The 24,004-nt window shown below is 39.6% G+C and overlaps 1 protein-coding gene across 2 annotated transcripts; it reads right to left on the minus strand.

Moving 5' to 3' along the window:
• Positions 1-4,149: 4,149 nt before the first annotated feature.
• On the minus strand, positions 4,150-22,937 carry LOC115423972 (E3 ubiquitin-protein ligase TRIM39-like). Of its 2 annotated transcripts, XM_030141027.1 has the most exons (3): positions 22,928-22,937; positions 9,682-9,807; positions 4,150-6,513 (listed from the first exon to the last, which is right to left on the minus strand). In XM_030141027.1, the coding sequence occupies exon 3, from the start codon at positions 6,509-6,511 to the stop codon at positions 4,871-4,873; it is 1,641 nt and encodes a 546-aa protein (XP_029996887.1). In that variant the 5' UTR covers positions 6,512-6,513; positions 9,682-9,807; positions 22,928-22,937; the 3' UTR covers positions 4,150-4,870. The 2 variants fall into 2 exon arrangements, with proteins under 2 accessions (XP_029996887.1, XP_029996886.1); XM_030141026.1 differs by lacking the exon at positions 22,928-22,937 and having other exon boundaries at positions 9,682-9,833.
• Positions 22,938-24,004: the final 1,067 nt, after the last annotated feature.

Consider the following 24,004-nt stretch of genomic DNA (forward strand, 5'->3'; position numbering starts at 1 on the left):
AAAAAAACATTAAAAAAAAAAAGGTTTTATTAAGATATTTAACCTCCTGAGACCCAGGAAAGTACTTTTTTTTTTTTTTTTTTTTTTTAAACTAGCGTGTTTCTACATGTGGTCGTTTTTATGTGTTGTGTATTTGTGCATGTTGTACCACATTTGTCCAGCAGTCACCGCCAAAGCATTCTGGGTATAGCAACGTTAGTGTAAGACTGTTAAATTCAAAATTAATAATATCTGCCAAAATATCGGTCCTATCGACTTGTCGTTTTCACTAGTCTGTTCATTGAGCAAAAATACATACAGCTGTGCTCATAAGTGTACATACCCTGGCAGAATTTGGGATTTTTTTGGCCATTTTTCAGAGAATATGAATGATAACGGATGCTTTTATGAAACTGGGTTTATTTCAGTATCTGTCACTTTTCCATCTTTTTCGACCCAATAATTAAAGGTAAATGTAGACAGATTTCCCCCAGGATGGACCTAATGATGACCTCAGATAAATGCACATACATTATCCTCTTGCTCTGATCCATCCCATAATTAATTAATTGTTAATCACATATTGGGTCCAAAAATAGGACCCAAATATGGACATTAAATCTCCCTAGGTGTCAGTGCATTAGATGTGAAAACGTGTGTAAATGACCTGCGTGAAGTTGGCCCCCCACCCAACGAAAATCTCTGGATAAATATTCTCATTCGTTTGTGCTTCGTTAGTGCTGGTTTGTGCCGTTAAAACTGTCATTTGTGCTGTTATGGTTATTGAGTTATTAACAATTCTTTGAAAGGTCATTCTGAGGTCACTCAGCCCCCCACTTACTCCAAATTTAACCGAAATAGTGGTGTTTGTTTGTGCTTCGTTAGTGCTGGTTTGTGCCGTTAAAACTGTCGTTTGTGCTGTTATGGTTTTATAGATATTACAAGATTTATTTTTGTCCGATGACGTCACACAGCCCCCCCACTTCCTCTAAATTGAGTGGAGATGGTTGTGTTTGTTTGTGCTTCGTTAGTGCTGTTTAAAGTTTTGTTTGTGCTGTTAGCCTTAACCCCGTCCCCCTCCAAGTTAACTCCAAAAATGGTTTGGTCCGTGTTTCCGTTCATTCAAATGCATTAAAGACACATGAAGCCCAAACAGATTCTACTGGTTCTGTCTGTTTGGGTGTTTTTCACTCCTCCTCCAGTCAAACCAGTCAAGCTCTTGGAATTTCACCCTGAACCAGAACTGCAGGTAAATATTTGTAGGTGTTTTGTTTGTTTTCTGACTGTAGAAAACAACTGCAGTGAAATGATCCTCCTCAGATCAGTTAGCTCTACCAGTGTTGTTGTTTCAGGTTCAGTTTTCCTTCTACATTTGTGTGTCTGTGCTTTGACAAACTGCAAGGATATACATGATATTTTTGCTAACAGCTGTTTTAGGTTATTGTGCTAAACAGTAATTATTGGAGTGATTAGTATTAATTGGTTTATTAGGCATTGTTTTTTCAGGTAGTTAGAGTGGACAGAATATCAAACCACAGATGAGTATTTTAGGATGCACCTTCAAACAGTGAAGTTACCAACAAAGTGGAATAACTTACATTTCATTTATTACTCATTTCAAATGTATTTATGTTACTTATGACTTTGTAGCTAAATGAATTAGATTCATTACTTTTAAGTTAATAATTATTTTCCTTCCCTAAAAACTGATGTTGAACAGGTTATTCCTTGGGGAACTAAACACACTTTATTTTATTTTATTTGAACATTCCATGACCTTAACTGTGCAGAAGAAAACCTAGAGTTGTAAACACTGCAGTGTTTCATCAGCTGATGGGACACAGTATGGAATGGACTGTCAATAATACACATGGAAACCACAAATCCAAATGAAGGAACTCTCTTCTGACTTTTCCAGTAATACTTTCTGCGTTGTCCCTCATAAAAACAGCACAGATCAGCTCATTGAATAAACTGTAGAATGTGATCGAAGAAGAGTGTTGAACATTTGGTTTATCTGCAGTGAAACATTTAGCAGGGCCTTAATGTTTACAAGTCAAACAGGGATTGGATCTCATTAGCAGAAGCTTCTCAAACGTCTGAGCAGAAAGTGTGTTTGTTCAAGGAGTCAGCACCAAACCTCCTGTAGTACTGGAAAAAAGTAACTTAATTACAGTAATATTACTAGCAGTGCACTACTGCCCAGCACTGCCTACGAACAGTAAAAGTGTAGATTGATATAATAAATCTACATGTGTATAAATATATGTATGTATATGTATAGATGGCTGGTCCTCAACCCTGGTCCTCCAGATCCACTCTCCTGGTCCTCCAGATCCACTCTCCTGGTCCTCCAGATCCACTGTCCTGGTCCTCCAGATCCACTCTCCTGGTCCTCCAGATCCACTCTCCTGGTCCTCCAGATCCACTACCCTGGTCTTCCAGATCCACTACCCTGGTCCTCCAGATCCACTCTCCTGGTCCTCCAGATCCACTACCCTGGTCTTCCAGATCCACTACCCTGGTCCTCCAGATCCACTCTCCTGGTCCTCCAGATCCACTACCCTGGTCTTCCAGATCCACTACCCTGGTCCTCCAGATCCACTCTCCTGGTCCTCCAGATCCACTACCCTGGTCCTCCAGATCCACTACCCTGGTCCTCCAGATCCACTCTCCTGGTCCTCCAGATCCACTCTCCTGGTCCTCCAGATCCACTACCCTGGTCCTCCAGATCCACTCTCCTGGTCCTCCAGATCCACTCTCCTCCATGTTTCAGATGTCTCCGTCTTCCTTCTCAGCTGACAGTCCTTCTCAGGCTTCTGCAGTGTGTGATGGTCGGCTCATCATTTGAATCAGGTGTTGTTAGAGGGATCCATCTAAAACCTGCAGGACAGTAGATCTGGAGGAGCAGGGACACAGATCTGCATTTGAAGTTGATGACTGTGAATAAAAATGACTCAGGTTTGTAGCACTGACTATGAGCAAAATAAAACATGAAAATATCTGTGTTTGAAACAGGAATACACAAATTATGAACATGAACTATGAACTGAAGGAAGGATTTTGTGAGGATATGAGCATGAATTGAACCAAAAAGTAAGAAATGATCAAATAATTCTGCAGATGAATGAACTGAAGCAGTGAAGTGATGACTGTTCAGTGGAGAACACAGCATGTGGGCATATTTGGGTGTTTTGATGCTTTTTTCTGATGCTGTTTTCACTCCACTTCCTAGGTCTTCATCCATCTCACAGATACAGAAGGTCCAAGAGCATCCTGGGTCAAGCCTCCCTGGAAAGCAACGACTGCCCCCCCCCCCCCCCCCAAAGTAAATGTGTTTCCTTAGAGCACCAGAGTGGAGGGAAATTCACTCAAAGGGAATTGTGTGTGCAGCTCTAAACCCTCCTCAGAACAGACTGTGGAGTCAGTTTTCTGTCAGAAGCTCTTGTAAACATGCATTTGTGTTTGACTCCAGTAGTGACAGAAGAACTGCAGTCCAGTGTCTTTAATGCTCCCACTATGAGCTGACCTGGATTTGAACTACAGCAATGACAAAATCAGATCTGATTCACATTAACAGAGTGAATATAATTAAAGTCGGCCTTCTTTAATTTTGGACTCTTGACTTTTTTGGACTCTTGACTACAACAGACTACTTTTCTTTCCTGGACTTTTGAACTTCTGACTTTGGTTTTTCCCCTTTATTGAACTGGAACTGATGGTAAAACTGTGTGAAAGTTATGTCGTATGGAAGAACAGAAAAAAGATCCATCAGATTGAAACTCTTTCAGGTGCACCCAAATGAAGAAATATAAACAGTTGTTTTTTCCAAACAGAAGGACATAATAATAGAACTGGTTGATCAAACCTTTGTTTTGTATATATTGTACATATTTTCTGGTCAGTACATGGAACCACTTTTACCTGCAACTCATGTCTCCTGGTTTCATTGCATTCTGTGCAGCAGTTTAATTATTCCCTCGTGCGATCTGATCCTGGAAATCTTCTGGATTCTCTTAACATTCATTCCAAACGAGCCTATAGCAAATCCACCTGGTACTGCTAATCATTAAATCCTAATCATATAGCACTTACTACAATTTACTAGACTATTACAGTTTGAGATAAAAAAGAAAAAGAAGAAACTCCAGACAAATCTGTTTACAGTTGAATATATTTATTGAAGTTTGACATTTCACAGACAGAGGAAATAATGTGAATATTTTCATCTATTTCTTCATCGTTTCCATGTAAATCCATAGTTCAGATATTTGAGCAGAATCATCCAAATAAGTCGAAGGTTTGTGATTTATTAAATGGATTAATTGGATTTCAACTTCAGTCAATTTAATCAGAAAATATTAGAAAAACAGATGAATCATTTCAATGTATTTGGTCTGAAATATTACCGTATAACCTCCGTCTGAGCTGATGTGAAAATAATTACAGTGTTTACAATAATTCCATGTGTTTGTCTGTGAACAAATAGAAAACAACTCAACAAACATTTAATATTTAATGTTTTTTCTGATTTCAAATGAAGACAGTATATGAGTGTATTTATTACAGCTGATGAACAGAATCTTTACTGTTATTATTGAATATTGAATTCTCCTGAACACTTGTATCATTTAAATGTTTAAAATCAATCCCATCATGGAAACACATTCACAATCCCAACATTTGAATTCAAGTTCACATTCAAACACCATCATTATCATTGGATTAAATCACAGGCATCAGAATGTGTCAAACCAGGATTATTCTCAGCACTAATGTGAGTATTTCAGTGCATTTGGATCCAGATTCATACACGTTCAGACAGTTTACATCATCACTAAGTTTAGTGACTCCAGTAAATCAGAGAAAATCTGTACATTTGATGAATTTCTTACTCAGTGTCGACAGGAGTGATGATCAGAGGAGCAGAGTTTAGACCTCCAGCATTCATATATGGACTGAAGTATGGGAGGAGTTTCTGATTGAAGCAGCAGCCAATGAAGGAGTAGATGAGAACTGAAGAACCTACGTCATAAAAGGAGACCAGACCCTCCTCATAATCCACAAACACCCCCACCTTCTGAAGACCAGACTTCACAGACAGAAGGACAGCAGGACCAGCACAAGCTTTGTACTCATTTCCATTTCTCAAACAGATGGTCCAGTATCCGTTCCGAGGACTATAGATGATCTCTCCTTTCCTGTTGATGGACTCTCTGACCACTCCTAAATCCCAGTCAGTTTTTCCTTTAACCTGAACCTCAAAGTAAAACCTGCCTGAAGAGAACCTCTGCTTCGCTAAGATGCAAGCATAGTAAGAAAACCTCTGTGTTTTGTCTGGAAGGTTCTTCCTTTCATCACCATGATGAACCTGTTTTCCATCATCAGACAGGATGAGTGTAGGATGTGCTGTATCTGGATCCAGAGTCAGATCCACCTCATACTGTTGGACTCTCTTCAGCTCAGCTTTAACCACCTTCTTCATGTCTTCTGTCAGTTTGTCCTCCAGCTCAGACACAGCTCTGGCCACAGTCCCCTCATATGATGGTGGACGGACGCTGACCTTTGTCCAGGTCTTCATGGATGGAGCAGCTTTGAAACATGTGAACCTCTGGACAAAGTGGAGGTGGTCTTCAGAGCCTGAGAGCTGCTCCACCTCAGTGCTTCTCTTCTCCAGCTCACAGATTTCCTGTTCCAGCTCTTTGATGAAGTCTTCAGCCTGTTTCTTAGTGCTCCTTTGCTTTTCTTGGATCTTCTCTTTGAACTGGTCCAGACTTCTCTGAACAGACTCCATCAGAGCAGTGTAGACCTCCACACCTTCTGCTGTCTCTGTGTCTGCAGCGTTCTTACTGAGCTCCACTGACCGTTGGATCTCCTGGATCTTCAGTCGTCTCTCCTGGATCATCTGCTGAATTTCAGCCTGTGTCTTCTTCAGCTTTGGTTTCTGTTTTTCATGTTCTTCTTGCAGAGGAGTAACGTCATGACTTTTGTGGTCTGAGTAGGTGCAGTGTTGACAGATACATGTGTGGTCGGTTTTACAGAACAGCTCCAGAGGTTTGTCGTGTTTCCTACACATCCTGTCCTCCAGGTTCTCCACAGGGTGGATCAGCTGATGTCTTTTCAGTCCTGAACGTGTCAGATGAGGTTCCAGATGAGTCTGACAGTAGGAGGACAAACACACCAGGCAGGACTTCAGGGCCTTCAGTTTGGGTTCAGTGCAGTCGTCACAGGGAACTTCTCCTGGTTTGGCAGCTTGTTGGTCTGAGCTGGAGATGTTTGGTTCATGTTGAGCTTCAAGTCTGAACTGAGCCACCATCTCTGAGATGAAAGTGTTGACGTACAACTCAGGTCGTGGGTCAAAAGCTTTTTGACACATGGGACACTGGTAGATTTCATTAATATCCCAGTGTTCAGAGATGCAGGATTTGCAGAAGTTGTGTCCACATGGTGTGCTGACTGGATCAGTGAAGACCTCCAGACAGATGGAACACAGGAACTGATCTTCAGATCGGACCCGACCGGCAGCAGCCATATCTATGGACCAACAGAACATACACATCAGTGAAATCACCTGCTGGTTTGGGCTTGTAATGGAAATATTACTTATCAGGCCTTTAGATTACACCTTGGCTGGGCCGACTAACGGTGTGCCCAAATTAAATGTCCCCAAATTAGTGTCCCCAAATTAAAAATAAAAAAAGGCCAGAGCAGAGTGTAAACGAAAGTATTGACTCACTCGCCCCTGCTTTTTTCCTCCCGTAAAACACATCGGTTATAATATACAAGGCTTGTTCATAACGACAGAGAAAACATTGACAACAACACATATGTACCGAACAGGAAAGCACAAGTATTCATGCTTCCCGCAGAAGTCATATTTTGTGATAACGTTAGCACAAACACAGAATCCAAATGCAGAACTCCGACAACAAAAGTTAGTTCCAAAAGGTTTATTGTTCACACACAGGTGAAAAAATATAATAAGTGACAGAATCTTGAGGATAATGGTTGGGGATTTTCTCCTCAGATTCGTCCTCCGGATCGAGGGCAGCAGCCCGTCTCCCCGAGCGGTGTTAGGAGTCTTTTCCCCGACTGGGGAAAAGCAAAGGGAGGTCAGGGACGGAAACAGGTCATACACAGGCAGGCTAACAATCGAGCAACAGGACATAAGGACTAGGCAAACTCACGTACCGGTAGTCAGGGCGAGAAGGTCAAAACCAGATCCGATGAGGCAGACAAAAACCGACAGAGATCAGGCAGAAGACGAAAAACCGAGGAATCCAAAACAGGTCAAAAAACAGGCAAACAAACGAGGTCAAGTACGCTGGTCTGAACTACTGGAGTTACAAACTGGCGACTGACAAGGGGAAAAGACAGGATTTAAATACACAAAAGGGAGGGAAGACAACTAGACACAGGTGAAGCAAATTAGGGCGGAGACAGGTAATCAGGACAGAGGTCAGGATGAGCGGGGAACAGGAAGTAAAGACGACAGACAAGACACATGAGGGAAAACTTAACAAAATAAAACAGGAAGTGACACACAAAACATAAAAGACAGACAAGACCAGACTATTGTCTGGCAGCAGGTATGACATATTTGCGCCGTTTGATTGGTCTAAATCACCCGTTTCGGCCAATGAGAGGTGATGAGAGCTTGGAGATTGACTCGTACGTTGTACGCCAAAGGTTTTCTCTCAACAACCATGCCTCGTGGGCGACCTATAAGTTCAGGCCGCTCACATAACAAACGCAGTGAAACATATGACATATGAATTATCTGCCTGCATGCAGTCCTGTGATTTTGGAATTAAAATCAGCTGGCCATATGCTGATCAATACTTCTGGAAATTAGACTTGTGGAATCCATGCCTTCATACTCTTGAATATATCTGAAATAGTCTGAGAAAACAGGAATTACTGTTGAAAAATCTAATCCCGCACCCACCCCCTCCGCCGATTCCAGCATCTGATGTGCCCAAATTAAGGTAATCTAAAGCCCTGCTTATATCCATATATATTTCATATATCATATAGGCTTCTAACTCTGTTTCAGATATATTCATGCCACTGTGTATTATAGAGCAGTTTGGACCTCTGTGTGTTGTGTCCACAGTAGAAGGCCAAACCAACATTTCTCACAGGGGTCTGATCTTTAAGTTCCTGACACTAACCAAAACACTTTCCACACATCATAATTTTCTCATGGGACACAGAAGACTACAGGGTGATTGTATTTTTGGGTTCAGACCGTCTCAGTCTTTGTCTGAGCGGTATCTCTTTCTATGGAGCTCCAAATAAAGGGATTTCTTTGACACTGAACGTTTGATCTTATCCTTAATTATTATAGACGAATTAGTAGAGTAATATTTTTTCCGTAACAGGCTCTGACAGTCAAATCCAAAACTCACATTCATAACCTGGTGAAGATGGAAAGGAAGATCATGGGGACCCCTGGTCCACTCATGACGCAAGACTGAAATACAGACCACCATCACATGTCCTGCTTCCAGAGTATGTTCTGTTGACTTCAGGCAGAAGGTACAGAGTCCTGCTGTGCAGGTTCAACCCTTTAAACATTCTGTTATCCCCCTGTCAATCAAGGTCATTAATGAGCAGTTAGGTGGAGCTACCAAAAGGAGGAAGTCACATGATGTGTACAAATGTATGTATGTGTGTATGTGAATATTTTAGGTTTTTCTTTATATTATTTTAACTTACTTATTATATGTCACATATTTTATGTATTTTTTCAGTATATGTTCTGTTTTCTGTTGCAGTTCAGCTTGTTCTTGTCTTTGTTTCAGCCAAATTTCTCCCATTGGAGAAAATAAAGTGAACCTTGAACCTTGTATTTTTTATTATATAATAAGTGTTTTTCTAAATGTGATCATTTCCATAAAAGTCGTTTAGGTCTTCATATAAGTGTGATTGGTCAGTCACATGACTCTACAGCAGTGTTTCAAATCCATGACGTCAGTCCAATACTTTGGGTCTGATTTCCTAAAGGTTTGTGTGATCTTAGTAAATCAGGCCCTTTGACTTTGAAATGTTCAGGAAGTTCATTGAAGTGTAACTGTAGAAAATGTTAGTGGTGACAAAACCAGGAAGAGACCAACAGTCCAAGTCCAGACCATCTAAAGGACATGGGCTGGAATCATCTAGAATCCATGTAAATCCTGTTGGTTTGTCCATGTGGTTCAGTGAGAGGAACCATTTCAGGAGAGTTGGTGTGAAATGAACAGAGGAACTAGTGTTTGTGTCCAAACCATATACAGTACATGGATGAAAGGGAATATTTTAACAACAAAAATACAGCACCCCCCCCCCCCCCATCTAGTCTCTAAAATGGTTTGATCCCCCTCCTCCCTCCTCCCTTTCCCAGACTGGGACTCTGGGCTCCACCTGTACAGAGCAGTGCACAGGCGCTGCCTTCTCCAGTTGGTTCAGTAGTGGAGGAAGTACCTGGGTTCAACCAGGACATGTGTTTACTTCTACCACTGAATACCAACACATTATTATCAACACCAGTCCATGTTTTTGCTGCATTTAAACGTAGATCTCTGTTTGTGCTGTTAGGTGGGAGTTAGCTGATGTTTTTTCTGTCTAGGAAATGTTCCATGTGGTTCAGTCCACCTCTGTCCTCTGTCTTAAATAACTTTGATCAGATTTGATGGTTTAGTCAGAGTTTCTCACACTCACCGCTGTTTGTAGAGACTCTGCTGAGACTGGAAACAGATCTGATGAAGTGGGTTTAAGGTTTGTTGGACGGTTCCACACACACGTCTGCAGCTCTGCTCACACTGGGAACAACTTTCACTTTCATTTCTGGGAAGTGATCTGTGTTCTGTGGAATGTGGTTCCTCCTCTGATCTGTTTCCTGTTTGATCTGATGGTGAAACCTGAGTGTGTGTTGTTTGATCACAGAGCACAGACGACATGTAGAAGGGTTGTGGTTCTGTAAATACATGTGTGGAAGTGTGGATGTTTAGAAACAGCAGTTAGAGCATTATCTGTGCAGTCAGCTGTTGAAGCTGCAGGTTCGGCTGGAAAATATTCCCCGTTGTCAGACTGTTGTGTTCTTTTGTGTTGTTGTGTCTGTGTTTGGATCCTCCTTTTACTGGGTCAGTCCTGTGCACATGTTTTGATTCTGTTTCAGTCACTTCAGGGATAGTGGGGGTCACCAGTCTGTGGCAGCGTTATTTTGGGGGTCATGAGTTTGACAGTGTGTGAAGCCCTGGTCTATGTAGTGGGGGTCTGCTGGTGTAAATCTGCAGAATGCTGTCAGGTTTCAGGAGCCGTCCATGAATATGAAGTCAGTATTGGTGTTTGGACCTAATATGAGCACAGCTGTCCCAAACAAAAACACAAGACAAACACAAATATATGACAAAAGTGACTGAGGAAAGAAAAGTCCATCTGTTCTCACACAGAAGGAAGAGTTAGAGTCCAACCTGAAATGTTTAGACACAGTAGAAGAAAACTGAAAAGGAAATTACAAACGCTCACATGTGTTTGTAGTGACGTCGATGACTGCTGATGACGGAACAGGTGTGGAAGGGTTGGACCATTTCAGAGAGGAATGGTCCAACCACTACCCCTGACAACTGTGTTTAAAGGAGGAGAGCCAAGGGGGAAGACCAAGGGGGAGGGGTAAGGGGGAGCAACAAAGGAAGTAACAATGAGAGATACTGAAATACTATTAAATAGCAAAATAAAATAAAAAATAAAAAAACAGAGCAAAAACAGTACCCCCAACCCTAGCCCCGCCCCTCTCCCATTCAGTCACACATTCATACCTAACTCAGGTGCAGAGGACAGTTCCAGGTAAATACAGTAGTTATTACACATTGTTGATTATTCCATGTGGTTGGTTATTGGGTGAAAAAAAAAATAAAAAATTTTACAATAATCTACACCAAATTTATATTTTTGGATCAGTAATTATTTATATTTTCAGGAAAATGTATTTAGAAATGAGAATAGATTGGTGAAAAAAAACATTTGAGTATTTTAGTGAGTGTGAATGTTTGTACAGTGACCCAGTTTAGTGCCGTCATTCTGGGTTCATTTTATAAACTATAAATAAACTACATTTATTCAAATACACTGATATTTGACTGTTATATTATTTATGTCATATTCTAAACACACAGTGTTTAAAACTAGTAAATGCATGTATCTATGCAAAATACATCTGAATATAATATTACTTGTATGTTGTAAATATTGTAAATAAATGTATATGATATTGATAATTGAAATAAAAAATGTTTAATTTGATATTTCCTTTTGTTGTCCATCTGTGACACTGACATTTGTCTAAACTCTTTCTGTTTAGGTTTGATCATATATTTTTGTTCTCTAACCAGTTATTGGGTTGTAAAATAGAGGGTTTTATCAGACTAAATACAGGGTTCTGATTGTTATGAAATGATGAATTCTCCTCATTTTTCCAGTATTTTGCTCATTTTCTCTTCACTTTAGAAGGATTTGTTTGCTTTTATGCAATATTTTCAAAGGTTTTTGGTTCATTTTTTCTTATTTTTCTAGTATTTTGTCCATTTTATTCTAATTTTACAACTTTTTATCCTTTGAATAAATGAGGTGAAACTGTATTTTACACCAATTATTGACATGTATTGATAGGATTAGTGGATCAGCAGGTATTAAAGCTGCAGTATGTAGGATTGTGGCCAAAACTGGTACTGCAATTACATTCAAAATACTGTAGAACGTGGTATCCTCTCCTCCTCCCCGCAGGCTAGGGGTTGCCAGATCCCGCATGAGCATCCACTACTAGCGTTTCCTCTAATCCTTGCCACCACACCATAAATTTCATACAAAAAATTCATCACCAGACTTACTCTACATAAGTCTAATATATAACAGGCCAGAACAAATGTCCTGCACACTCAAATGAAAATTTGCGAAGATTCAGGAGCTCTAACCCCCCCACCACCACCACTGAACCACGGACGCCGAACTACCGACACCCCACCACCACCACCGAACCACGGACGCCGAACTACCGACACCCCACCACCACCACCGAACCACGGACGCCGAACTACCAACCGAACCCCCCGACAGAACCACGGACACCGAGCTACCGAGCCCCCCCCCGACCGAACCACGGACCGAACACCCCCCGCCCCCCCTGACCGAACCACGGACACGAACACCCCCCCCCCCCCCCGCTCCCCCCGTTCGGATAACACACCGCTAAATGAACAGGTCACTTCCACAGAAAACACTGAACTACAAGGAGCTACCATGGACAGAGACAAGTCCTACACCGGTACCTGGTCTGTTCACCAGTCCCGGACCGCCAGTCTCTTCACCGGGGCCAGGAGAAGAGACTGCTGCCCGGCCCTGGGAGAAGGGACCAGGTGAAGAGGCCGCGACCCCAGCTCTCAGTGGCTCTTACCGGTGGTCAGACTAAGGCAGGGCCAGCGTCGGTCTTCAAATCCTTCTCCTCTTTCAGCCGTCTCCATGTTTCTAAATCATCTCCTTGTTTTATTTCTCACTTTGTCACGATGTATTTGGGAATAATAAGAGTCCTTTTAGGTTTAATAACGTCAGACATTTGTGATCAGAAATGTTCCAGCTGCAGCCCACGGGGATCTGGCAACCTGGAGCTGAAAGGCTTCTGACTCTGTGATTAGCAGACAGGTGATGGGCGGAGCCTCAGACCAAAACACACAATGTCAACATAAACATCATTTCGGGGCTGACACTGAGCTTTTCAACTGCACATATTCTGGCTGGACTACTACTGTCAGTGAGATCAGTATTTGAAATGAACATGATTCCTTAATGTCTGGTGACAGTCAAGGCAATTTTACAATTACTTAGAACATAATTCCTACATACTGCAGCTTTAAACAGTTTAGATCAGTAGATGGTTTTGCTTTTCAGGGGCATAGAATTGCGTAGGGACTCTAGGGACTCGTTCCTACCAACATCCATCCACTACTGTGTACTCACCAAGGTTATAATAGTTTTGGATTTTTAATTATAGTTTAGTTTTAATTAGTTTTGACTTTTTTTTTCTCTTATTCAGTTAGTTTTAATTAGTTTTTAGAGCAGGTTTGTTAGTTTTTATTAGTTATTGTTTTTTTCTGAATGCTTAGTTTTAGTTTAGTTTAGTTTAGTTTTAGTATTAGTTTTAGTTATTTCATATATTTTATCTTCCTCATCATCCTATTCAAAGAAATTAGTGAGGCGCGGATATGGGCTACCCTGGACACTTTATTTGGGGGTCGGGTTAGGGCAGCTCATGGACTGAGCAGAGACACAATGTACCGTACAATGTATAAATTCCCTATAGCAGGTTGAGGGGGGGTGCAATCCATACACAACGTCACTTACGTGAAACAATGCGAAGATGTGCAAAGCATGAGAGGAGATGCACAAAGCAGCCAGCAGTTAAACCAGATAGAAACATATATAAACCAGCTAACCAGCAGTTAAAGCCGATAGAAACATATATAAACCAGCTAACCAGCAGTTAAACCAGATAGAAACATATATAAACCAGCTAACCAGCAGTTAAAGCAGATAGGAACCTATTATAAACCAGCTAACCAGCAGTTAAAGCAGATAGGAACATATTATAAACCAGCTAACCAGCAGTTAAAGCAGATAGAAACATATATAAACCAGTTAACCAGCAGTTAAAGCAGACAGAAACATATATAAACCACTTATAAACATATATAACCCAGTTCCTCATCAGTAAACCACACCTTAGCAGATTTCTCATCTCTTAATCATCTCCAGTTCCATTATTATCCAACTTTGCTTCAGTTCAGTTCAGCTAGCTGTTGCTAGTAACATCAAACGTTTTTGAACATTCTAACAGGTTCCATACCTCTGTAATTGGATTAGTTTTCCTCCTCCTCTTTTCTCCTCTTCTAAACTGTGCAGTTCAGGGCTTGGAAGGCCTTTTCATGGTGATAAACTCTCCAGTTTTAACCTGGATGCTAGTCCTGTTTGACTCTGTCCTTTAGCTCAGCTCTGTCTGTCACTCACGCGCACACACACGGTACGCCAAAAAAAAAAAAAAAAAAAAAAAACCCAGACCCATGTATGACTACAGTAAACCCAGACAGGACTGTGCTGCTGTGTCCCAGCTTTAGTCTGTATGTTCCAGGTAGAGTGGGGACCAGAAGACGACTGGAAACCACCAGTGACCACACATGACAGACTGTGAAGTGTCGTATGGTGTCACCAGCTCAAACTGCTGGAGCCAAAGAAATTAATTTCATATCAATCCGACATTGACAAAGACGAAAACGAAGGGAATTGTATCCATAATTTTTATACGTTTTAGTTAGTTTTGTAAGCTCACAATACAGTTTCAGTTAGTTATCGTTTTTTTCTTTTAATTAGAGTTTTTATTTATTTCAGTTAACGAAAATGTTTTTTCAATTTTAGTTTTCGTCATTTCGTTCGTTTTCGTTAACGATAATAACCTTGGTACTCACTATCAATACAACCACTGTCTGTAGTGTTTAGTCAATGATTCTGGCACACAAAGGGTTAAAAGTTGGTCTCTGCCAGAAGTCCCGCCTCTAACTTAGATATCAGTCTCTGATTGGCTCTTTGCTTTTGCTAACATACACATGATTGGCCCTCCCCGCTGTCACTCCATCTACTTATAAAAGGAACCTGCTACACTCCAAAAAGTGAACCAGGGCAGTTGTTCACTTCATGTTCGCAGTTCATTTTCACTTAACACATAAAAGGTGTTTGTTGGGTTAAATGGATTTTTTTGTTATAGTAAACTATATGTAATTATGTCTGATGTTGTCCCTGCTGAATATTTTTGTGTTGTTTGAACACAAATTATTTTAGTTCAGCAAATTAGCACCAGGATACCACTGCTATCCAGTAGGAGGCAGTAATAGCACAGCAGCTGCCACACAGAAGAAGAAGAAGAAGAAGAAGAAGAAGAAGAAGAAGAAGAAGAAGAAGACTTTCTTCCGCCCACCAGTTTTGTCTTCACTTTTCTCTTTAAAATCCTTTTCATAAACAGGATATCAGTGTAGACTGCTCCTTTTGTAATCAGTCAGAAGAAAATGTATATCATCTGTTTTGGTCCTGTCTCTTCTCACATATTTTCGGGCAAGATGTCTGTTTTTTATTTGTCAAAATATTGTTTCTGATTTTTCTTTTACTTATTCAAAAATATTATTTGGTATCTTCTCATACCCTGCTAACAAATCAGATCAATATTACATAATCAACCTAATTCTATTTTTGGCAAAATACCACATTCACAAATCCAAATTCTCAAATCTCAAACCTTCTTTTTTAAGTTTTAAAATTGAGCTTACCCAGTATATTTCAAATATTCAGTACTCTAAAAATAGAAAAGCTATCAAAACCACTGATTTCTGTAACAGTTTGGAACTTTGTGTAATTTGATCTATCGTTTTTGTTTGTCTGTTTTGTCCCCTGGCTGTGTTCTGTTCTGTTCTGTTTGTGTCATGTTATTATTTTAACCCTTTCATGCATAGTGGTCACTACAGTGGACAGCTGTTCTCTTGTGTATTCATGGGTTTGGTTGTTTTAGTTCCAGATCAGCCAATATAGTGGACGCTTCTGCATCATCCCAAACACTGCAGTTCATACAGTTCCTGTAACTTTGCTGTTCTTGATAAACCTGATCTGCACAAACATGTTTTAGTGTAAATAATTGCTAATTGTTGTTAGGCTGTGACAGTTTTCTTAAACAAAAAGGTTTTTTTTTTTTTTTTTTTTGCATATTATCTCCATGAAGTGAGTAACAACTAGTATTAGAGTACGCTAAAATGTGAGAAAACAGCATTAAAAATGTTTTTATTTCATAGTTTTCACACAGTATATCACTTTCTAATGATGGGTTTTAAATATATGTGTCTTTGCTTCAAAAATGAAACACATGGTGTCCAGCTGAGTGAACATTTTTGTAACGCCATGAAAAATAGGTTCATAAAAAAACTTCAGTTGCATTGTTTTTTTTCACACCTAAAGAGGAATAAAATCACTCAAGAAAAAAATCTTGACTAAGGTTCTCATCATTTATGCATGAAAGGGTTAATATTGCATTGTAAAAAAAAAAAAAAAATCCCTTTTCACACTGACGCCATATTTTGATTTTCGCGGTACAGAGTGAATGCACAAACGTCACTTCCCCCCCAGGCCACGCCCCTCTCAGTCAGACTGAGCGGCAAAAACAAACCGGCTCAACATGGTGGAGTATAGCAGTAACTACAGCCAGACCAGGAAAACTGTGGAATAGAACATGAAATTAAAGACAACTGGACTGGACATGGATCCATCCAAGCTACCAAACAACCAGTGTTCTACCAACACTGATCTGGGACAGAAATCACCTATCCTGACATTTAGATGAACCTGAGTTCAACGGCGGGAAAATCCCCAATGCAAAGGCTGAAAGCATCCAACAGACCCAGAGTTGTGTCCATCCTGGTCCTGGTTCATTAGAGGATTCCAGCTGGTGAGTGCTTTCATTCAACATACTATTGTTTTGGAGGTTTTGTGTCAGTGCAGACGGATTTTGTTGGCGGTGATTTGGGCGGTAAAGGCCCAGCAGTAGTGCTCACAGTTCACTACTGATTTACTGGAGTTGAACCCTTAGTACTGACCCAAGTGAGTGGATGATCTACTGGTACTGTGGAGATTTAAGGAGAGTTCACATCAAATACTGGATCCAACACAGATCCAACAGCTGTGTGCTAGAGGAGCCCCTGATTTGGAAAACTAGGTTAGCCTCAGTTTAAGCTAGTTTACAAATCATGTAGAGCACAAGGTTCACAATCACACAACTGAAGACACAAACCATTCAGTTCTGAAATCTAGAACTAAATGACAGATGCTAACATGAAGAGCTTTACTAAGAAGGAACGTTAGCCAAAACCAGATGGAATTTAAGGGATGATTTGACACCAGAACACAGCAGAAATGAACGTTAGCTGACACAGATCCAGGTTTGGTTGTCTGGATTCCAGTTCTTTCTGTGAATGTCAGTGATCCATCTGCTTCTTCTGTCTGTGGCTTTAGGTCTCCGCTAAAACGAGAGCTCCCAGTGCTTTGAAACCTATTTGTGCGATCAATGGCACAACAGCTCTGCCCCATTTTTTAGATTGTTGTAAAGTTTTCGCAGTATTCAAGCCAAAGCTGTCACTCATCTGCCTCTGTCTGACACTCAGTGGGCGGAACCACGGTGACTTCTGCTAGCGGTGACGTCACTATTCAAGCAGCGCAAGGTAAGGGAACATTTTTAAAAGCTAGCTGTGTATGGTCATGTCTTGATAATGAACTTGAAAATATTGTGTTTGTCATTCAAGACTACTGATGTCAAATAGAGCAACTGTTCAATTTCAGATTTATTTCTGTTTTTACATCAGGGGGTAGATATAAATGCTTATATATCCTGTTTGAACACGTTAGCAGTTAGCATGCTACATCCATTTAAAATGCCAGCGGCTAAAAAATGAGCTAGTGAAATGCTAATGCTAACAAGAACGGTTACGCTCAGAGTTATTTAGTTCTAAGTTGTGACCTATGACATGTGTGCAGCGGGGTTCAATGATTATTAATGGTTTTCGGAGCACATCCGCTTGCGGCCCGGCCTGATGGAAAACACCACAGACCTGGTGAGTTGTGCGGCTTCTGTGTCCGGCGGCGCCCGGTGTCTGTGAGCCAGAGCGGAGGGTCCGACACGGAGGCGGAACCCCGCTCAGAAAGCACGGCTTTTAAGGTTCAACGACTGCACCACGACAAAAAACAGAGAAATAGAATCAAACCAAGACAAGGTCTGAAAGAGGCACAAGCAGGTGTCCATTCGGCGCACACGTCACCCGCAAACTCCTGTGGAATATTCCCTAAATGGACACATTCATGACTGTTTGGCTGTTTTTTTTTCACTGTCCGCTTTGGCAGCCCTCAGTGCACTTCACTGACCTCAACTGTAATGAAATAAAACCTGTCAAGGAACACTTGAACACACATTCACGTAGGTTTTAATAAAAAACGACAACAAAAAACAAAAACCTAGATTTTACTGAGACTTTCCTATTTTCAGGTCACAGCTGATCGCACAGAGGAGTCAAATACAGTCAATTCCATCAGATTTAATAAAGATGCGGCTGTTGCAGGTGAATTAAACTGAAGCCAATTTAACCCTTTCATACATAGTGGTCACTACAATGAACAGCTGTTCTACAACTGTTCTCTTGTACATTCATGGGTTTGGTTGTTTGAACACAGTGGACACATCATCACAAACACTACCATCCATACCAGTACTGTAACTTTGCTGTTCTGGATAAACCTGTATAATATGTTTTAGTGTGAGTCAGTTGCTAGTTGTTATGAGACTGTAACTGACAGTTTTGTTAAATAAAAACTTTTTTTTGTTTTGCATATTTTCTCCATGAAGTGGAGTAATAACTAGTATTAGAGTATGTTAAAATGTGAGAAAACACCAGATTAGCTGCATTAAAAATGTTTTTATTTCATAGTTTTCAGACATATCACTTTCTGGTGATGAGTTTTAAATACATGTTTCTTTGCTTCAGAAATTAAACGCATGGTGTCCAAATGAGTGGACAGTTTTGTAACTCCATGAAAAATTGGTTCATTAAAAAATTTCAATTGTGTTTGTTTTTTTCATGCCTAAAGAGGAATAAAATCACTCAAGAAAAAAAAAGACTAAGATGATCATAATTCATGCATGAAAGGGTTAAAAAGAAGCTTAAGCCGAGTCTGAAACATCCACTGGTTTTGTCGTAAAGGCTGAATCCAGGCTGACGGAGGGAAAACACCGTTAAATGGGTGTATTTTTGGGGACGATCCGGTTCAGAGTCTGCAGGTTGACACCACCACCACCTCTGGTTCTGTGTCTCCCTCTCCCCGCTGTCAGTCAACCTCACTGTGCCTCTGTCTCTGCACTGGTCAATGCAACAGCTGTGTCTGTCTGTCTGTCAGAATTTAACCAGAAAACAGACACAAATTATAGAGAACTCATGAAGCAAATTATAGAAGGACTAGGATTTCCTACATTTTAATGTAAATACCATAACATCTGATGTGAATTAGCAATTAACAAGAACAACTATAAAACAGTAGTAATTTTAATTTTAAATTTTATTTTTTTAAATTTTATTTTTATCCTGTTTGATTATTAATTTATATTCTCATACATGATGTTGTTTTATTTCATTTATTCATTTTTGCATTGATTTAACAGCATCATGTTACGTTATCCCTGCCCTCTTTACTCCAATTCACTTAATTTATTCGAAGTGCCATATTTTTTGCATTTGTAGTACACATCTCTCTTATTGTGTTGCTTCTGTTTTAGTGTTTTTAGTTGCTTCTTGTATCCTGCTGTTGTGCCCTCGGTCAAAGCACTTTGTAAACTTTGTTTTTAAAGGTGCTATACAAATACAGCTATTATTATTATTATTATTATTATTATTATTATAGTAAAAAAACAGGCAGCTACACATTAGAAGTAATAATAATAATAATAATACTAGATGTCTACAGGCAGGTTTACTTTAGTCAGATGTATCAAACTGTCATGCCAATCATATCAAATGGCCTAATATTACTTGGGTCATAAAGTTCAAACCCCGCCATAATAAATGGTTTTAGATCAGACAGGTAAAGTGTCACTTGCTTTTTTTTCCTTTTTAAGCATGAGACATAAAGTGAGTGCCATAAGCCCAGGGAGATTGAGCTATACATGTAAATTATCTGTTATTATAGGCCGCTTTTTGGGCACATCATTACCAGGGATATGTCATTTTTTTTTAGAATCAGTTCTCATTAGCTGGAAAACTGAAAATTGAATACTATGTAGTCTTTCAGGTCAATGCAGTACCAAATAAATGACCACTATTCACTGCAATTTTTCAGGTTCTGACTGATTAAAGTGCTTTGATGCTCACTCATCTTGATAACTGCATTACAGGTATGATCACTGAATTGTTTCCTCTGCTTGAATATTTTGTTTACTTATCTACCATGAAGGAATCTCATTTAAATGCTTAAATGTTTTCAGTTTCAGCTCCAATTGCAGTGCATTTTGCTGATCCCTCTTTTTGAAGAACAGGCTGCAGCTGTGTGACAGTGTTTACATTTGGTAAGTATTAAGAGTGAATATTCTCTAAAGTTTGTATTTTTTTTAGGGTTTAGAAGTTAAGCTTTCTTTTCTTATAGCAATTTTCTTTATTTCCACCTTTCAACGGGGCAGTGCAAAGGTTGCAGTTTAAAGGTCCCTAGTAGATGTCAGTTACTTAAACACTTAAGGTTAAAACATCCATATTATGGGCGCAGGTACCCATATCCCTGCCCATATCCTAGTTGTCCATGCACATTGAACTCATGGAACGCTGTCAGGTCACATCTCTGTCGAGCCCATAACAGAGAACAGTCTCAGAAAACATCACTGGCCACATTCAGCTGCCATGCATGTGCATTCTCTTAAGTTTCTACCTAAAGGGACTATTTTATCCATATAAATCAGCATCTCATTCCATTGCCCACCAGATGGTGGTGCTGTGAGTCAGATTCACCGCTCATGACTTTGTCAAAAAAACCCTGACTGTTCACACATGTTCAGTCCCTCAAAAATGCAATGGAAGACCCAAAAAAAACCTCCATAATAATAATTATTAACTAATCAAATACAGTGGGGCCTTCACAGGCTGTTGCATGGCCGACGCTCAGGCCCTAATTAAACTGAATGACATTTTCATACTTAAACATATTTTACAGGAAACAGTAACCCACCTATATCAAACAATGACCTTGACTTTGTAAAGTTTATGCTGATTATTTAAAAAATAAATTTGTTTAGATAAAAATCTAACCATAAAAGTGCTCTTTGGCATTTCACTGAATGACGTGGATTTGTATTTCATGTTACCATAGGCTGAAAAGATGAAAATATCTAATATTTAAGAGGGATAAACTCACTTTGCTTCATGAGTCTTCAGGGGTCGTTTTGATGATGTCACAGATTGTCACATGACTATCAGTTTTTAGTATGATTTCAAAATAGCTTCTTGATCTCATTACACTGAATGACCTCTAATGAACTGAATATATGGGACAAAAGTCCCCTGATGATTTTAATATGAAAACAAAACAATAATGCAAAATGGTCCGACACAGGTTCTACAGCCTGACCCGTTTGGACCACCACCGATACCAAATGATGACAATAAGAAACTACACCAGCGGTCACTAACAGGTGGACCATGGCCCGGGTCTGGACCCAGAAGCCGTCCCATACGGACCCGGACCTACAGCCGGTGGTGGAGCGCTTCTATTTGAACCGGTGCAGCTTAAGGTGGAGTAGGTGAGGAAACACACAGACCAATGACATGTATTTAGAACCATCCCATGTGATCCCACTCAGCCAATCAGGTGTGTGCATTCAAAGCAGTAAACTGTGACTGACAGTGGAACAGATGAGAGAGTTAGAGGAAACAGCAAGATTCATTAAGATGCAAATACTGAAAGGATTTGTGTTTAAGTTTATGGGTTCTTCTGATTTTTTTTTTTTTTTACCGTGGTATCGATTTGGTATCAAGAATCATGTTCTTTTAGTGGTTTCGGTATCGATTCCTGAATTTTTGTTATGGTGACATCCCTAGTGGAGACAATTATCTGGATGTGAACGTGACAGAAACTAAAGACATGATAGGAAAAAAACTTCAACAACAAAAAGGTCAACAACAAATCTACCTGCTGCAGAAATTCAATTCTTTGAATCTGTCTAAATTCATTTATGTTTGTTTTTAAATTTATCGTTCTTTTATTGAGTGTCTTGTCACCTATTCTTTTCTGTGTTGGTTTTATGGGATGTCAGTGAAAGACAAAAACAGCTGGTCCAACATTGTCCAAACTTGTGCCAGGATCGTGGGTGTGCAGATTCCACATGGACACTCTCTGTGGAACAGGCAGGCGCTCCGTAAAGCCAACAGCAATATTGGTCACTCAGATCATGGGTTTAAACAGAGGTTTTCCTCGATGCCCTCTGGGAGGCGCTGTCTGACTCCCAGCAGGAAAACCAACAGATGTGCTCCTTCTTTTCTTCCTTCTGTTTTCAGCCTTTGAAATGCTGCTGACAGTGCTAGGTGGGAAGTGGACACTGTTCATTTACATGGGTGTGTTTTTAGGTTCTAAAATCCATTGGATCTGTTTATTGCTGCTGTTGGACTTTGTCACAGATGATGGAACTGCTGGACTGTATGACTGGAGCCTTCAGCTGCACATGTTCAGTCCTGTACGTTGACCCATCGATGACAAATGTGGAACGTGTGTCTAATGTCCTGTCCTTCTGCTGCCACACATGTCTGCAAACTGAACTGTCCCCTGAGGATAAAGAAAGTGTTCTGAATCTGAATCTGAAACGCTTTCAGAAGCATGGAGTGTTGTAGATGTTCTCCAGGGTGGAGTAGATGTTCTCCAGGGTGGAGTAGATGTTCTCCAGGGTAATGTGGATGTTCTCCAGGGTGGTGTAGATGTTCTCCAGGGTGGTGTAGATGTTTTACAGGGTGGAGTAGATGTTCTCCAGATTAAATAATAAATAATGTGGAAAAAATTAAGCAAAACTAAAATAAAGTAAATAAAAAATCAAATTGGCAACAAAATGAGCAGAACCATACAAAATAATGAATTAAATGAACAAAAATCATTAATAAATCAACAAAATAATAAGTAACATGAACACAATAAGCCACCAACTGAAGTAATTTGAAAAAATAAACAAAAAAAAGTAAAATAATGAACATAAGTGAATAAAAATAGTTATAAAAAATAAATAACATGAAGAAAAATAAGCAACAAAATCAACAAACACAATCAAAGCAATCAATAAAATCAACAGAATAAATTTTTTAAAGAAGTAAATACTGACTGACCAGTGAACCCACTGGACACACTGGGTTTGTGTTCAGTTAATGACAGATTGGACTGAAAAAGAGCCTTTTCCACAGATGTCCCATGTCTAAACTCTTCAGATGTTCCTAGTTCTTCCATTTGTTCTCTGAGGGCTGGGTGATCTGGACTAAAGGACACATGATGATCTGTTCAAGCACATTCACAATCAACAACCTGGATTTATTCAGACAATGGTTTGATCAGGCTGTCAAACTCTGCATTTCTGCATCATTTTCTCTATTATTTACTCTGTACTATTTACTAGACTGTTACAGTTTGAGATAAAAAAGAAGAAACTCCAGACAAATCTGTTCACAGTTGAATATATTTATTGAAGTTTGACATTTCACAGACAGAGGAAATAATGTGAATATTTTCATCTATTTCTTCATCGTTTCCATGTAAATCCATAGTTCAGATATTTGAGCAGAGTCATCCAAATAAGTCGAAGTTTTTTGATTTATCAAATGGATTGATTGGATTTCAACTTCAGTCAATTTAATCAGAAAATATTTGAAGAACTGATGAATCATTTCAATATATTTGGTCTTAAATATTACTGTATAACCTCCGTCTGAGCTGATGTGAAAATAATTACAGTGTTTACAATAATTCCATGTGTTTGTCTGTGAACAAATAGAAAACAACTCAACAAACATTTCATATTTAATGTTTTTTCTGATTTCAAATGAAGACAGTATATGACTGTATTTATTACAGCTGATGAACAGAATCTTTACTGTTATTGAATATTGAATTCTCCTGAACACTTGTATCATTTAAATGTTTAAAATCAATCCCATCATGGAAACACATTCACAATCCCAACATTTGAATTCAAGTTCACATTCAAACACCATCATTATTGTAATCATTATTGTAAGCCCTCTGACCTAGATATGCAGTCTATCATTCCAAAAAGGTGTTTTTTGAAATAACATGAAAACGTCAAAGGTTATACCAATATTTAAACAAGGAGATAAGCATTGCATTGATAACTACAGACCAGTGTCCCTTCTTCCCCAATTCTCAAAAATATTAGAGAAAATATTTG

The sequence above is a fragment of the Sphaeramia orbicularis genome, chromosome 8, assembly GCF_902148855.1.
Source record: "Sphaeramia orbicularis chromosome 8, fSphaOr1.1, whole genome shotgun sequence".
NCBI lineage: Eukaryota > Metazoa > Chordata > Actinopteri > Kurtiformes > Apogonidae > Sphaeramia > Sphaeramia orbicularis.

What these genes read in the sequence shown, in the direction of transcription:
- LOC115423972 (XM_030141027.1), bottom strand. Translation starts at nt 6,511, where the DNA reads ATGGCTGCTGCCGGTCGGGTCCGATCTGAAGATCAGTTCCTGTGTTCC.